Raw genomic sequence first — 17,525 nt, forward strand, 5'->3', positions numbered from 1 at the left:
GGATGAAAGCCATGGGTTTTGTGTAGGAGACATGACAAGCTGTAATTACCAGGTTCTGTGAATGACATCTGCCTATTTGGACGCAAAAAAACAACTTTATCATATAAGTTTTCAGTATTTCCAATCAGCTCAATAGATGATCTGTGTTCTTTTCATTTTACATTAGGAAACCAGATATGACTGACTCGGCCTCTGTACTCGAAACATTCAAATTTCTGGAAAATGCTGCTGCGGAGTTCAGTGACGAAGAGGATGATGATGACAATGATGGCAAGACAAGCATAGATGCTGCAACGGTAAACTAATATGGCTCCCCTTCCCAAAAAGTGCACGCCTCTCCAATCACACACGCTTCTATTTCACAAAGATGCATTGTGCATGGGGTGCAAGTTGGTTGCATAAACATGTCACTTTATATGCACATTCCTCCAGTCCTAGGGAGCCAATCTTCCTGTGTAATAAGAGAACTATCAATTGTTCATGCAGCCCTGGCTGCACATTTATTAAGCTGAGGTCCTCTAATACAGCCTTATAGTTGCCCCCAGCTTTTCTTTCCTATATGGCAAACTAATCTGCCCCAAAAATATACTCTTAACTACATTGAGGCATTACACATTAGTAAACCTCTGTATGGAAAAGCCCAGTCTGCTCCACTATACTATAATGTATATCATTACGTGGGAGCCTATACAGTGGTATCCAGCATTGCTATATGTCAGACCTTTTTTTTTTCCCTCCAGTTTTTCTCACCTTGTACAGTAGATGTCTGCTAACCTTACTGTCTGGGTTCTTTTCTGTCTCTGATATGAAGATTGTGAGAAGGCGAGTCATGCCTGACCCTAACGAAGACCGGGACACAGAGGAGGCTTTAAAAGAGTTTGACTTCTTGGTGTCAGATGATACTGATGGCGGAGAGTCTAGGAGCGCCGGTGACGGCACTGAATGGGGTAAGGCTGTGTTTATTCTCTAAGTCTTTGCATGTATTATAGTATAGCTCTATATTGTAGCATATTTATACCACTTCATTGTGTATGGCACTATATCACTTCAGGCTGGTTCCTTCACATGAACAAAGTTCTGACTTGTTTTTTTCTTTTTGTCAGATTTTTAATGCTATATTACCAGTCAGCCTTCCCCCATGTTGGTTTTCATGCATCATAATTCGCTTGTTGACCTATGGGCAACTTCTTCGCCTTCTGCTATTACCATCTTTTTACTTGGATAAAATATTCCTTATGTTATCGATAATTAGTTTCTTAGACTATGTTCCCACTCATTCTTCGGACCTCATTTTGTCACCCCCCTCCCTTCCATGTACGCCTGAACGAGGCATGCGTCCAGATGCAACTCTGTCCATTGTAGTATTTCTCTGTGTCTGTAATGGGCTGCAGAAAAGTATCGCTATCAGGCTGGATTTAATGTATCTCATCTGTAACGTGAGCCTTATTGGAGGGATGCGAGAGGTAGAACTTGACTCTTCCTGGACCCCACCCCCCCCCAAAAAAATAAAAACTCAGCCTCCATACATTTCTCCCTAATATTATCAGGAAGGTGAACCAAATCAAATATGAGTGTGCAATTAAACTCTAATCACCCAGTTGTTAAAGTGGCTTTTCGATGGTCCAAAAACTATAAATATGTTCCTGGCTTTTCAACCCCCTTTAATTCTGTAGACTTCCTGTGTAACTAGTCTCTCACTCCGGCAGATCCAGTGTTTATAACTTTTATGTCCTGGCAGCCGGTCTTTGTAGACAATTAACATGTTATCACTTCTGGAAGCGTTCCATCATAGTCAGAGCTTAGTGTTGGGTCACTTTTAAAAATTTTTATATGTCACGAGTTGTGATTGATTGGGGGGTAAGAACCTCACCGATTACTAGATATGTAGAGAACAAGCATGAGCTGCACATGTCACTTCCCAGCTTGCCACTTGATCAGACATGTTGCAAGAGATGGACTCTCTAGACTTAGAGGAGATGGTCCTTTCCATCTAGATGGATTCAGTGGCGAGCCTGGGATTCAAACACACAGCCTTTCCTGGTTGTATCTAGCAGTCAGTAAGGGCCCCTGATCAATTAAAAGTTTTAGTTTTCTTTAAGTTGTTGTAATGAGATTAACACTTTATTGAACACTTGTCATGAAATCTAACCCAAGATGATATCATGTTAGTGATACTGTATTTTCAGACTCTGCCCCCAAACCCCCTGTGGTGCGGGTCGAGCTAAGGACACCCGTGCACTAGGCCTACAGCGCCTCTCTCCCTTCTGGGGCTGGATGTTAATCTTCAGCAGGCCGAGGGCACGGATGTCCTAAGCCCTGCTTCGTTGACGCTGCGCCACCCTGCAACGCAGAAGTAAATATTTTTAAGTTCCATTTTTAGAATGCAAGGTTCAGACACAGCCATTGCCACTACTGATATGCTAGGAGTTGACATGGAGTTTAATAACAAGCGCTACGGGATGCTCACTCACCTGTAAATGCTGTAGTACCAATAGAATTGGTCAAAACATAGAGAAAATGAGTTAAATTATGTTTTTAAGATTTGGAAATAAAGCTAAGTGCAGGGTTGTGCAGCATGCAGGAACACTAGTACCTAGCGGATTGCGCTTGTGTGACAGCTGTTTCGCCCTGATACCGTGCTTCTACGGACCGTAGAAGAGTCCGTTGAAGCACTGCCTCCGTGTGAAACATCTGTCACACAAATGCAATCCGCTAGGTACTAGCGTTCCTGAATGCCGCACAACCCTGCACTTATGTTTTAAAGATTTGAAAGTAAAGCTACTTTTAACGGTGAGTGGCCTCTTACCCATTTTCTTTGTTTTGAGGTTATCTCCTCCTCTTGTTTAAGCATTAGGTTTGTTACTACTGCTCTTTGTGGTCTCTTGGGGGAACTCTTTGAATTGCCGGGTTTGCATTCGACGTCCATGTCATCCGTGTTTCACGGACAGAACACAGGATGTGTGAATGCAGCCTAAGTGTACACAATGAGTAAGAGCTGGTTTGTTTGGCTTCTCTCTAGTTTTAGTTATCACTTCAGTCTATATGCACGTTATGTTGGATTGGATTGTGCAGCTCAAAAAATGTCCATTTCTTTTAAAGCACAAACATTTAGAACTTTTAAGGCTTTTTTTCCCATCCTTTAAAAAAAAAAAAAAAAAAAAAAAAACATTTTATGACTTTTATGGGGCTGTAGGCCAAAACCATTTTATTTTATTTTTTTTTCATTTTGAACATACAGTATTTTGGGCTATTTATGCTCCCTAACTATGGCCATATTCTGGCACATAAAGTCTTGAAATTATGGCTGTAAAATGTATACAACCTAAGGGACATTTCACCATTGGTTTATTCTCTTCTAACTGATTCAGCTCAGCATCGCTGTGTCCATTAGAGGGTAGGGCTAACTTTCTACTTATCCTTTGCTTCCCCCTGGAGGTGTCTGGCAGCAGCTTACTCCCCCTCTCCCCACTGAATGCACATACACGTTCCTGTGAATTTCTGTTTTGGTGTGGGGGTTTGGGGGTGAGGACGGGATGCAGCGATGCTGAGCTGAATCCGCTCTGCATATTTACATCCCCCATTGAGACCACAAATGGCTCCAGGGACAATTCACAAGACCTGGAGTCGTCTGTGTTTTGAGTGGGAGACACAAAAGCTGGCTGAGGATACTTACCAGCAAAGAGGAAATAAGCTGCTGCCAGACACCTCCAGGGGAACCCAATGGATCAGCAAGTAGAAATGTTGCCCTGCCCTATTATTCTTCCCGACATCTGTTGTGTAGAGTAAGGAGGCCCCAATAGACATAAGATAGTTGGCTGATCCTGACAGTACCTGTTTTCTGGGTTCTCGGTGACACCCAGTATGTTTTTGTGGGAATAGTGCAGAGTGTGATAGAACAATCTTATGTTTGAGGCCTATGTCTATGCCTATGCCTAATAGAACAGTCTTATGTTTGAGGCCTTCTACATTTATTTACATGGCCATGAGCTCTGACACCAGATCTGCAGAAGCATCGGTATAATAAGAAGGTCAGTGACCATATAGTGCGGTTCCTCTTCGCCATAAATCATTTACACCGTGGATAAAAGATCTCTATACCTGAGTGTAATAGCTTGACAAGTAACCTGTAAGATTGTGTATATGCTAATATACTAAAAGGAGAGAAGTTTATAGAAATCTGGCGCTATATATAACAGCCTGAGCTTGCTGCACCTTGAGATGGGATGAATGCTATCCTTGGAATGAGGAAATACAGAAGAAACGTCACCGATTATACCTCAGGTCGACATTCTCAGAATGTTATAACCCGACTAATACTCCCTGTTTCTTAGGATTTCCAGATTTATAAAGGTTTTTAGAAAACATCTGGGTTACTAAGGACATTCATCATGTTTTGTTGCCCTGATTTCTCTTATTTGTCACATACTGTGAACACTAGAGATGGCGTCATATATTTCTAATAACTTGCACAGAAGCGATCTATTGAAGACGTTCATTTGCTCCCATCATTGTTTTCTCCTGTGACCTTGGTTACTTCAGTGTATGAATCTGCGTTCACACTCATTGTGTTTTTTTTATATATATATATATATATATATATATATATATATATATATATATATAATTTAACCCTATTTTACATTTTGTCAGGTTTTACATTCACAGTTGCATTCCAAACGATTGAACCCCAATGGGCGGCTTGTTTTTCTGCTGTTCAGTGACTACAGTAGTATTAGAATTACTCCGCCCCTCTGTGACCAGTGTCTACTTTGTAAAGCACCGTATGGCTGTGGGTCTTTCTTTTAGCATATGCTCATTTGCAAGTGTTTCCTAGTCACTAAATTTTTGGATGACTCAACTTAAAGGGGTTAACCGGCACTCGCACATCTTTAACATAACAAACATGTTATACTTCTCCGCGCTCCTCCGGTGTCCTGATGTGGTTGCCAGTGACCCCTGCTGTCTGTAGCCACTGTTACTTCTGACACCAGCTCGTCTTGGGAGTGACAGCCCACTTAGCCAATCACTGACAGATAGGACAGCTCCCCGGCTAGTGATTGGCTGAGCAGGCGGTCACTCCTGAGATGAGCTAGTCTCAGAAGTAACAGTGACTACAGACAGTGGGGACATCAGTGAACTGCATTTGGACACAGGGGGAGCGCTTAGAGGTAAGCATAACATGTTTATTTTCTTATATGACAGCAACATGTGTGAGCAGCAGAGAACCCCTTTAAAGCGAATGTACCATCAGGCACATTCGCTTTAACATGACCCACGGATAGGTTGGTGCTGGTGCCGCGGTTGAAAAATGGACCGCTGCACCATCCGTGGTCATGTTAAAGCGCATGTGCCTGAGCAAACACGGCGCAGTGTCCTGCTTTGAGCGAATGGGAGAGCACGCGCCTGTCCGCTCCCTCTCCTCTCCGCTCAAAGAATGAACATGTTCATTCTCTGAGCGGAGAGCGGCGGCAGCGGACGGCTGCGCGCCCTCTCCATTCACTTAACAGCAGGACACTGAGCTCGGCGGGATTCCGTGGCGGAGAGCTCCGCCGCAGAATTGTGCCATCTTTGCTCAGTGTGAACCGGCCCTAAGGCTGATCTATGGTACATGGGTGAAGCACACCCGATGCATCTCATAATAAAGTTCTTGCACATGTGTGCTCCTATAAGGATTCCGTTTAGGAGGTTGGAATAATTTTGAGGCTGCTGTAGTCACTAACAGTGGCATGTAGTTACATTTGGGGAAAGCCCCTTGTTTTATTAGTATTCAGCTACTTGAATTGTTCTTGTTTTGATTTCTTTTTGTTTCTTTGTAAACAGTCGGCAGTTTGTTATTAAAGGGAACCAGTCAGACCAATTGGGCTGATATGGTTCCCTGGAGCGGTGTATAAAGCTCCTGTGCAGCCCGTGGCACGTGTCAGCTGCAGCATCAGCTTTATACCTGAGAAAATGAAGGTTAATTCCCCCCCCCCCCAGCATGTGGCAGGTAGTCATCTGGGTGGCTCCCCGCATGTGTCTAGTCACTACTCTCTGCCTGTCAGCGCACTCTGCAAGGATGATTGACAGAGAGGCTCGTTACTGGCACCTGTCACTGTCAGTCATCCCCGCCAAGCACACTGATTAGACACTTATAGGAAGCCACCCAGATGAATACCTGCCACGTGGGGGGTTTAAATGTCATTTTCTCGAGTATAAAGCTGCTGCAGCTGGTGCGTGCCCCACAAAAGCTTTATACTGTGCTCCAGGGAACCAAACCAGCCCAAGTGGGCTGATTGGTTCCCTTAAAGCCCCTACTAAATAAATTAACTGAATTTCCATTAGCGGCGGCTCAATCATTTTGAATATAACTGCACACTTTAATGTTTCTCTAGGTTTTTATATATGCGCTGCACCACTTTTATCATTAGAAAGAAAGTTTCAGGTGGGAGGTTTATCCAAACTAGTGCAAGGGTGACCAAAATAGACAAAGCATGTAAAGTGCTGCGGTATCTTAGTGCCATACAAATCAAAGCATACAGGTCACATTAACCACTTGCCTCCAGGAACCTGTTGAGTTGCAGGGCATCTGAACACTGCTACCAGCAGCTCAGCCACTCTACTGTGCTCTAGTTTTGTTATATCTGTCCTCTTATATTTCCCATCTGGGGCTAAGCAGTACTGATCAGGTACAGTAGTACATGTGACCGGGATGGTCAGTGTGCTGAATCTAACCAAACAAGAATCAGCATTAGCACTTGTGTTGGTTGACAGCCGGCCCTACTCCCATGGGTGCCAACTGGCAAGCTGTGTTCATTAGGGAGTCTGTCGGGCTTCCTAAAGAATACCTAAAATTAGAAACCCTGGTAGGTATGAATATCCTTTTATACTTGTGCTTGTCATACTGTTATTTTGTGCCGTAAGTGGAAAAGAATGAAGCTCTGTTAATCTGCTATAACAGCGAGGGACGTGTCGTGCACACATAATGTTAGTGTTCATGCCTCGTTCTATGGCAAAAAAAGAAAGTTGCAGGCGTCTTCTTCAATCACATTTCTTGGTAAATCATTTATATTGAAGAGGAATATGTTTGATTTCTTTCACTGTTTAGAAAAGGAAGACCAGTGCCCTATACCGGAATCCTGGAATATCGATCAGGGAGTAATAACCAAGCTCAAGGAACAATACAAAAAGGAGCGCAAGGGGAAAAAAGGGGTGAAGAGTAAGTGGAAAACATTGCACTTCCAAATCATCAATCCCACCTCTTTCATATCCTCCCTTCCCTCCAAAGCTATTTTTCATTATTTTTCTTTCAATGTTTTCCTGAACCACTTACTCTTTTACTTTGCTGCTCCTCCTCTTTTTCCTGCTCTTCACCTTTTAACGGGCATTTGAGCTCTGTCATCTCTTAGATAAGTTAGGCCGTACTAGCCGTGATCTTGTACATGGTGTCGTATCTGTTGTCTTGTAGTGGAACTAAACTCAATCCTACATTTCAATGTAAAAAAAAATGTATTTCCATCATAGTTGTATAAAAAAGTCATACCCCTTGCATTTCAAGGATTTAAAGGGGAATCTTGGCAAAGTTTTATACATCTGTAGTTTACTTCTGTTTAAAAATCTCCAGTCTTCTAGTACTTATTATCTGCTGTATGTCCTGCAGGAAGTGGTGTATTCTTTCCAGTCTGACAGTGCTCTCTGCTTCCACCTCTGTCCATGTCAGGAACTGTCCAGAGTAGCAACAAATCCCCATAGAAAACCTCTCCGTCTCTGAACAGTTCCTGACATGGACAGAGGTGGCAGCAGAGAGCACTGTCTCAAACTGGAGAGAATACACCACTTCCTGCAGGGCATGCAGCAGCTAAGTACTGGAAGACTTGTGTTTTTTTTATTTATGTTTTTTGCCAGAATAACTCTTTAACATTTGGCATTGGAGCCTGCTGTACATTCACATGAATTTAATACTTTCCAGGCAACACTATTTTGGGATGTACGTATATTACTTCTATATCATATACTTCCTGCTATTATGTTCACACATCAAATTTTATCAGCCATGTACAGAATACCTGTGGCAGAGCTGGCCTTGGCTGCACACAGGGATTAACCCCATTGTTGTTATTGGGGTGTGGCAAAAATAAATAAATAATAATAAAAAAAAATATATGTGTATATATATATATATATATATATATATATATATATATATATATATATATGTGTATATATATATATATATATGTGTGTATATATATATATATATATATATTATATATATATAATGTGTAATTAGCAATTTTCACACTAGTCCTGGTCAGATGAGAACTGAAAATAACCTCAAAAAATCTCCATGTTACAGGCAGGTGCTTGGCCAGTGGGAAAGCCGCTCTGAGAGCCCATGTCTATAACTTTTTACCAGTGTGGAATCTGTGGATAGGATTGCCAGCATTTATTTATTTTTATTTTTTTATAAATATGATTGAGTTTAGTTCCACTTTAAGAGCTACATATTTTTGTCCCGTTAAAGTGGTATTCCCATCCCATAAGGTGTTAGTACAAATCGCTAGAGTATACCATCCCAGATCTGACCACTGGGGCTGTGAGAATATTGTAGATACAATGCGGATGTAGCTCTACATCTCCTGACTGTGTGGCTGTGCAGAGGACTACTCCTGCATTGGGATCCCTATACAGCCAGGTGGCCTGGGCCGCTCCCTGTACACCAGCATCCCCTTCCTTCTCATGATCACTGGTAGTTCAAGAGGTAATCTCTCCCCCCCCCCCCCCCCCCCCAAAGTGATCATAAAGTGATGGTATAGCCTAGGGATTTCTACAGTGGGATACTACAAGATTGCAAAGCTTATTATTCCTCCATTCAAATATAATTAAAAATTTTATAGTTTATATTTGGTGCTGGCGCCTTAGTGTTCAGTCAACCACAATGAAAGAATTTACCAAAAAAAACATTAAAGCTAGAGTCACACGTAATGGATCCACAGCGGATTTCACGCTGCGTGTTTGCAGCAAAATCAAATGCAGTTCCCTTACTGTCATAATGAATAGGGTTACATACAACGGAATGAAAACTCCGCTGTGAGTATGTAAACGTCGCCCCTTTAACCTATGGCGGCCCAGTTAATACATTACCGGTCTGCGCTCCGGCCTGCTTCTGTGGCTCCTGGCATCATGATGTCCCGCTCAGCCAATCAGTGTGCTGTTCTGCCGCTGCCATTGCTTTGCTGAACGGGATGTTAGGATGCCGGGAGCCACTGAAGCAGGCCGGAGCGTGGACTGGTAATGTATGCACTGGGCCGCCGTTTACATACTTGCAGTAGATTTAAAAATTCCACTGTCAGTATGTAACCTCTATTCAGAATGACAGTAAGGGATTTGCAGCAGATTTTGCTTTGAACTCGCAGCGTGAAATCTGCTGTGCATCCGTGGGATCTTGTCTAAGGGTATGTTCACATGCTGCATATCGATTGTAGAATATGTCCAGTGTTTCTGCACCGAGACAACTGAATAGCTGAGCTGCTAAACATTAGTTACAAAAAATCCACAGCAGATCTGCAGCGTGTGAATGGGACCTAATGCAGATATTATTCCTGATCTTTTATAGGAAATTCACTTCACTTTGTTTTTTTTTGTTTTTTTTTGCTAACCTTGATGCTTTAATAAGAATTGTAGATTTGCTATGGAGCTCTTTGTGCCCGGGAAAAGACAGATAAATTTTGCATTGAATATGCATCATGATTCCAGACCATTGCAGTGTCCATGCTGCGCAGAGACAGAGCTGATCATGGCCAGTGACTTAGTGCCATCATCCATTCCCCCAGCATTACATTACTGCATCACAATAAAATACTATGTACGCTAGTACACTACTGTTGTGTGAACGTCAGCGGTTGATAACCTGCAATTTGCTTAGTAAGAGCCGAGGGACGTCGCTTATCCCATCAAATCGCGGAGAATATCATTGGTGATGGCTGCAGCTGTCCTATGACAATAATGGGGGGTGTTCCCATCTCCAAAAGGTATCCCTTCTCCACATTATTGGAGATTACAGGCTGCTTGGTTGGGGTGTAACTGCTGGGACCCCTATCGGTCACAACAAAGGTGATAAGATGGACCCCAAAATACCAAAGTACCAAACACATGACCAGTGCTCCCTCATGTAATTCTCTATAAGCTTCCGAGCACTGGAGGTGAGAATACCCATTTATTTTACTTTCATGAGGAATGTACCCACATGAATTCAGCCTGTTAACATTTTGAAAGTTGAGAAAAAGGAAACTTTTGGCCCAGACAGCCCCTTTCAAGGGGATGCAAACATTTGCCTCTGTGTGTCTGTACAGTTAGATATGCTTGAGGCTGATTGTTTATACCTAGGTACATTGCTGTATACACCAGTGCATCACAACTCCAGTGGGGTTGGATATATTGACTCAAAGGGGTACTCCAGCGGGGGGGGGGGATATACATAATTTTTTTAAATTGGTGTCAAATTTATAAATTACTATAAAAAAAAATCTCAAGTCTTCCAGTACTTATCAGCTGCTGTATGTCCTGCATAAAGTGGCATGTGCAGTCTGACACAGCACTCTCTGCTTCCACCTCTGTCCATGTCAGGAACTGTACAGAGCAGCAGCAAATCCCCATAGAAAACCTCTCCTGCTCTGGACAGTTCCTGACATGGACAGATGGGGCAGCAGAGAGCACTGTGTCAGACTGGAGAGAATACACCACTTCCTGCAGGACATACAGCAGCTGATTTTAATTATTATAATTTTTTTTTTAAATAGAAGTAATTTACAAATTTGTATAACTTTCTGACTCCAGTGGATTTGGAATTATTTTTTCCCGCTGCAGTACTACTTTAAGTGAACAGTCGATTCTTTAGGTTGATGAATTGCAAGCGTAACGATTTGTCTGACTTTGATGAGGGACAAGCTGTCCTGGGTAGATAACAGGGGCAGAGCATCTCCAAAACGGCAGGTCTTATTAACTATTAGTAAAGTGTACATAGATTAGGATGGGCTAGGCTTTACTTCCTTTCTAAGTGCCTGTGCATACTGGACTCTCCTTGTAAATTTTGCCTCTTTTGCTCAGTGTGCACGAGCCCTTACACAGATGAGCTGCTGCACTGCACATGAACCCATCAGCACCTGTCCACGCCGACCTCTGACCTCTTATCAAGCCTTGTGTAAAGGAGCAGTGACCTATAGCAAACAATCAGAATCCAGCTTTCTTTCTTCAGAAGCCTTTTTTTTTTTTTTTTTTAAATGAGAGAAGCAATCTGATTGGCCAAGCTTTGAAATGACCTTGCTGATTTACAAGATCAACATTGTTTTGAGGGGGGTGGGGTTGTAATCTTTTAAATGTTCAGCTAAAGTGAGACATACAGGGGGGGTTTATTAACATGGTGCTGCTGTTTTTGGTCAAAAATGTGACTCCTGCCCTTTTACACCACTCACTCATTTTTTTTTAAAGGGTTGGGGGCACAGACTGTTTTTCCACTGTGGTTTTTACCTCTCTTGGTGTTACAGATGTAAGAGATTTTACTACAGATTTGACATACATTTTTAGCCAAATCATGGAAGGGGGGGGGGGGGGGAGAGCGAGATCATGTGTGTGTATACTCCTTGATCTCTCAGTGTCATTTATGGCCATATTTTTAGAGTAAGTAAAACTTTAGACATGACCTTTGACATCAGACATGTCTAAGTTGTTGATCCCACCAGGTTTCACTGTGGGGACCTGCCAGGATCAGGAGATAAATTCATAGAGAGATGTTGCAGCAGTGCGATCCACTCCCCGGCCACCTGCTCTGACTGGCAAAGTAATCTCATAGACCTCAATTTATGGACGAAGCAGCATCACCTGCTCTGGTCATACAGCTGTGGAGACAGTGCGGAACCCAGCACATTCACTCCCCGGCCCTATCACTGATGCTGCTCTGTCTGTAAATGGAGGTCTATGAGACCACTTTGCCGCTCAGAGCAGGTGGCCGGGAGTGGATCGCGCTGCTGCCACCTACTGACAGGCATGTCAATTCTTTGAGCGAAGACGCGCGAGCACTCATTCACACTACAGAATAGACACTGAGATTCCTTGTTGTACATTTATAGTAGAGTATGATTTAAAACAGAGGTGGCACCAGAGAGCACTGTGTGAGAATACACCACTTCCTGCAGGACATGCAGCAGCAGCTAAGTACTGGAAGACATGATATTTTTAAAGAGAAGCAATTTACAAATCTAAATAACTTTCTGACACTCTCAGTGGTGGTCTCCTCTGCACCTGGACCCTCGGTGATCAGAACTCTTTAGCGTTTTATCACACGTCCCAGCGTTGACCTGACCATTAGACTTTGAGGTGTTTCACCTTCGGAGACGTGTTGTAAACTCTTGTGTTTTAAGGGCAATTAACATAAATACCAAAGAGTTAATCATTCCCGTTGCTTCGTGGCCAGGAGGAACTTATCATATTTTATTTAAGCGAATGTTAAATGCTAAAGGCTTTATCTGCCTCAATGACTAACAGGCAAAGATTTAATAATTTAACTTGACAAAATGAGACGTCTCTTTGCTGTCAGGGTTTAGGACTATAAAAAGCGAGAAGTACTTCTGATTTCTAATGAATATAGGGGGGTGGGCTGTGTTAGTATCACTGTCTGCTCTCCTACGGCTCTACAGCATGATGCCTGCAGAGCGGCCCAGCGTGATACATTGCTGGTGTAACACGGACAGGGAATAATACATTATATGGCTGCTGTCTCACTATGTCATTTTGAGCCAAATGTAATACTGGATTCAAAAGGAATGGAAACTATAAGGGTGGGCCTTATACTTCCCTCCTGCTGGATCTATTTTTGGCTTTGACTTAAAGGGGTACTCCGGCAAAAATATTTTTCTTTCAAATCAACTGGTCTCAGAAAGTTATTCAGATCTGTTATTTTACTATTATTTAATAAAAAGTCTTCAGTTTTCCAGTACTTATCAGCTGCTGTATGCTCTGCAGAAGGGGTCTTTCCAGTCTGACACAGCGCTCTCTGCTACCACCTCTGTCCATGTCAGGAACTGTCCAAAGCAGTAGAAAATCCCCATAGAAAACATTTCCTGCTCTGGACAGTTCCTGACATGGACAGAGGTGGCAGCAGAGAGCGCTGTGTCATGGTGGAAAGAATACACCACTTCCTGCAGGACATACAGCAGCTGCTAAGTGCCGGAAGACTGGCAATTTTTACAAATCAACATAACTTTCTGAAATCAGTTGATTTAAAAGGGGGAAAAACCCTGTAGTACCCCTTTAATTGAAGTGATGACTTCAAAACATAGTTAGTTTCATGGTATTTCATAGAAGTGTCCTGGAAGGCCCCGAAGAAAAAAAAATATAAAACAAGCACTGAAATCTCATTATGAGTGCTAAGAAAAAATCGCTTACGTATCCAGTGAGTCTCCTAGGTCTTATATAGACCGGCATACTGTACTGTCTTCGTTATCCTAGAGACTCTAAACTTCTAAATACTTTTTGTTCTGTATCACAGGTTCAAAAATAAAACTCACAAAGGTGCAACTCATTATCACAGGTAAAGCAGCACAGGACATGAAGTATCACACTGTACTGTAGGGAGGAGATGCCAGATACACACAGCAGTACAGGACATGTAGTATCACACTATACTACAGAGAGGAGATACTAGTCACACAGCAGTACAGGACATGTAGTATCACACTATACTGCAGAGAGGAGATACTAGTCACACAGCAGTACAGGACATGAAGTATCACACTGTACTGTAGGGAGGAGATGCCAGATACACACAGCAGTACAGGACATGTAGTATCACACTATACTGTAGGGAGGAGATGCCAGATACACACAGCAGTACAGGACATGTAGTATCACACTATACTGCAGAGAGGAGATACCAGATACACACAGCAGTACTGGACATGTAGTATCACACTATACTGTAGGGAGGAGATGCCAGATACACACAGCAGTACAGGACATGTAGTATCACACTATACTGTAGGGAGGAGATGCCAGATACACACAGCAGTACAGGACATGTAGTATCACACTATACTGTAGGGAGGAGATGCCAGATACACACAGAAGTACTGGACATGTAGTATCACACTATACTGTAGAGAGGAGATACCAGACACACACAGCAGTACTGGACATGTAGTATCACACTATACTGTAGGGAGGAGATACCAGACACACAGCAGTACAGGACATGTAGTATCACACTATACTGTAGGGTAGTGTTGCGATGTTGCGATGCACCGAAATATCAATACTACTATCGATATTTCGGGCAGAAAAACGGTTCGTACCAGGATTTCCTGGTATCGATACTTTATGTTAAGCTGCATAATAGCGCAGCTTAATATAAAGTACAGCGCAGAGACCACGGCCGGCAGCTAGCTGAGCGCCGGCCGTGTTCTCTGTGTGCCGCCCCCTGGTGTCCCCTCCTCCGCCCTCGTCCGTTCCCTGTGGCGCCAACTTCAAATAACCGGCACATAGCGATCGCTAGTGCCGGCTATTTTACAGGGTAGATGCCGCTGTCACAACTGACAGCGGCATTACCCCCCCCCCCCCCCCCCCCCCCCCCCAGAGCCACTCCATATGCAGCAGAAGTCTGCTGTATATGGAGCGGCCCCCACTGCTAATGACTGCAGCCCGCGATATTACGGGTGGCAGTTATTTAACTATTCCCCCGCCGCGGCTGCGTCCTTCCAGTCCTGCCCTCCATTGTCAGCCCCGGCAGCCACCTCTGCACCGCCAGTCCAGCCCTTCATCCACCCCTCCCCTCCGTCCCCCGGGACCCGCAGCTGCACTTTGCGGTCCCTCACACCGGCCAGTCCCCTCCCAGCATACCTACTTGTGCACAAGAAGGTATGCTAGGAGTTGTAGTGCACGGAGGTATGCTGGGATCGGGAGGCTGCTGCTGCACAACTACAACTCTCACCATACCTTCTAGTGCACTACAACTCTCAGCATACCTCTTTGCACAAAGAGGTATGCTGGGGGTTCTAGTGCACAAGAAGATGTTGGGAGTTGCAGTTGTGCAGCAGCAGCCTTCCGACACAACTACCAGCATATCTCCTTGTCCACTACAACTCCCAGCATACCTTCTTGTGCACTACAACTCCCAGCATATCTTCTTGTGCACAAGGAGGTATGCTGGGGGTTGTAGTGCACAAGAAGGTATGCTGGGATTTATAACAAACAAGGAAATATGTTGGGAGTTGTAGTTGTGCAGCATCAGCCTCCCATCACAACAACTCCCAGCATACCTCTTTGTGCATTACAACCCCCAGCATACCTCTTTGTGCACAAGAAGATATGCTGGGAGTTGCAGTTGTGCAGCAGCAGCCTCCTGACACCACAACAACCCCCAGGATACCTCTGTGCACTACAACTCCCAGCATACCTTCTTGTGCACAAAGATGTAAGCTGGGAGTTGTTGTGTTGGGAGGCTGCTGCTGCACCACTGTACCTCCCAGCATACCTTCTTGTGTACTACAACCCCACCATACCTCTTTGTGGACAAGGAGGTATGCTGGGAGTTGTAGTGCACAAGAAGGTATGCTGGGAGGTACAAGGGAATTAAAAAGTGTAAAAAAAAAAAACCTAGGGAAATCCTACTGTGCTGATCCAGGGGAAGGCGAAAACCCCTATGAGGCAGATGACAATTAAAAAAATTTCAGAATAAAAGTTCTAATAATCCCCGCCTTTCCCTTTTATTCATGTCAAAAAATAAACATTTGGCATCATTGCATGCGGAATTGTCCGAACCATTAAAAGTAACAAAAAAAGTGATCAAAAAGTCACATAAATAAAAATGTGTTGCATGGGGGCATCATACCCACAGTCTGGGTGAGGGGGGGGGGTCATTATATTTGTATTTTAAGTGCTTTTTTTTCAAAAGTATCGAAATGGTATTGAGTATCGGAAAAAAAAAAGATGGTATCGGTATCGAACTCAAAATTCTGGTATCGTGACATCCCTACTGTAGGGAGGAGATACCAGACACACACAGCAGTACAGGACATGTAGTATCAAGCTGTACTATACACAGGATAAACTAGACAGCCAACCAGTGCAGGCACTTCACTAATACTGAGATTTTACCAGTAAAATGACCACTTTCATTGGTCAATCATGTAGGGTTTTTTTTTTTTTTACATGTTCCGCAGATCTGGACTGTCTGTAGTATTGTATGTTGAGTCTGGTCTCAAGTTACGATGGTCCAGAAAGTAACGTTGTATTTTAAAAAATATTGTATCTTTAGGCCATTATAAGTTTAGGGATCATACTGGAAAACATTTTTATTTCATTACTTTTAAATCATCCTTGAAGCTGAAATTTGTTCTGTCACTAACGGGGTAAAATATGTTAAGTGTCACTGTTATATATTTCAAAATCTCAACAGTAGATGTGATATAAAGCAAGTTTGTAATTTACATTTAGGTCCAGTCTCCTGAAGGCTGCTATATAACTGCTATACTTACTGTATCCAGGTCCAGTCTCCTGAAGGCAGCTATATAACAGCTATATTTACTGTATCCAGGTCCAGTCTCCTGAAGGCTGCTATATAACCGCTCTACTTACTGTATCCAGGTCCAGTCTCCTGAAGGCTGCTATATAACAGCTATACTTACTTGTATCCAGGTCCATTCTCCTGAAGGCAGCTATATAACAGCTATACTTACTGTATCCAGGTCGAGTCTCCTGAAGGCAGCTATATAACAGCTATACTTACTGTATCCCAGTCCAGTCTCCTGAAGGCAGCTATATAACAGCTATACTTACTGTATCCAGGTCCAGTCTCCTGAAGGCAGCTATATAACAGCTATCCTTATTTGTATCCAGGTCCAGTGTCCTGAAGGCAGCTATATAACAGCTATACTTACTGTATCCCAGTCCAGTCTCCTGAAGGCAGCTATATAACAGCTATACTAACTGTATCCAGGTCCAGTCTCCTGAAGGCTGCCATATAACAGCTATACTTACTGTATACAGGTCCAGTCTCCTGAAGGCTGCCATATAACAGCTATACTTACTGTATACAAGTCCAGTCTCCTGAAGGCAGCTATATAACAGCTATACTTACTGTATCCAAGTCCAGTCTCCTGAAGGCTGCTATATAACAGCTATCCTTATTTGTATCCAGGTCCAGTCTCCTGAAGGCAGCTATACTTACTGTATCCCAGTCCAGTCTCCTGAAGGCAGCCATATAACAGCTATACTTACTGTATACAGGTCCAGTCTCCTGAAGGCAGCTATATAACAGCTATACTTACTGTATCCCAGTCCAGTCTCCTGAAGGCAGCCATATAACAGCTATACTTACTGTATACAGGTCCAGTCTCCTGAAGGCAGCTATATAACAGCTATACTTACTGTATCCCAGTCCACTCTCCTGAAGGCAGCTATATAACAGCTATACTAACTGTATCCAGGTCCAGTCTCCTGAAGGCTGCTATATAACAGCTATACTTGTATCCAGGTCCATTCTCCTGAAGGCAGCTATA

At 43.3% G+C, this 17,525-nt stretch overlaps 1 protein-coding gene across 2 annotated transcripts in view; it reads left to right on the top strand.

Annotated features, from left to right (window-relative positions):
* LOC138776573 (striatin-like) overlaps nucleotides 1-17,525 on the top strand; it is a 52,605-nt gene that overhangs the window by 14,123 nt on the left and 20,957 nt on the right. For both annotated transcript variants that reach the window (XM_069956153.1, XM_069956154.1), the window contains exons 5-7: nucleotides 167-296; nucleotides 812-947; nucleotides 7,085-7,195. In XM_069956153.1, the coding sequence (XP_069812254.1) occupies nucleotides 167-296; nucleotides 812-947; nucleotides 7,085-7,195 (377 nt within the window). The remainder of the gene's footprint in view (nucleotides 1-166; nucleotides 297-811; nucleotides 948-7,084; nucleotides 7,196-17,525) is intronic.

Source organism: Dendropsophus ebraccatus, unplaced genomic scaffold (assembly GCF_027789765.1).
Source record: "Dendropsophus ebraccatus isolate aDenEbr1 unplaced genomic scaffold, aDenEbr1.pat pat_scaffold_449_ctg1, whole genome shotgun sequence".
Classification (NCBI taxonomy): Eukaryota; Metazoa; Chordata; class Amphibia; order Anura; family Hylidae; genus Dendropsophus; species Dendropsophus ebraccatus.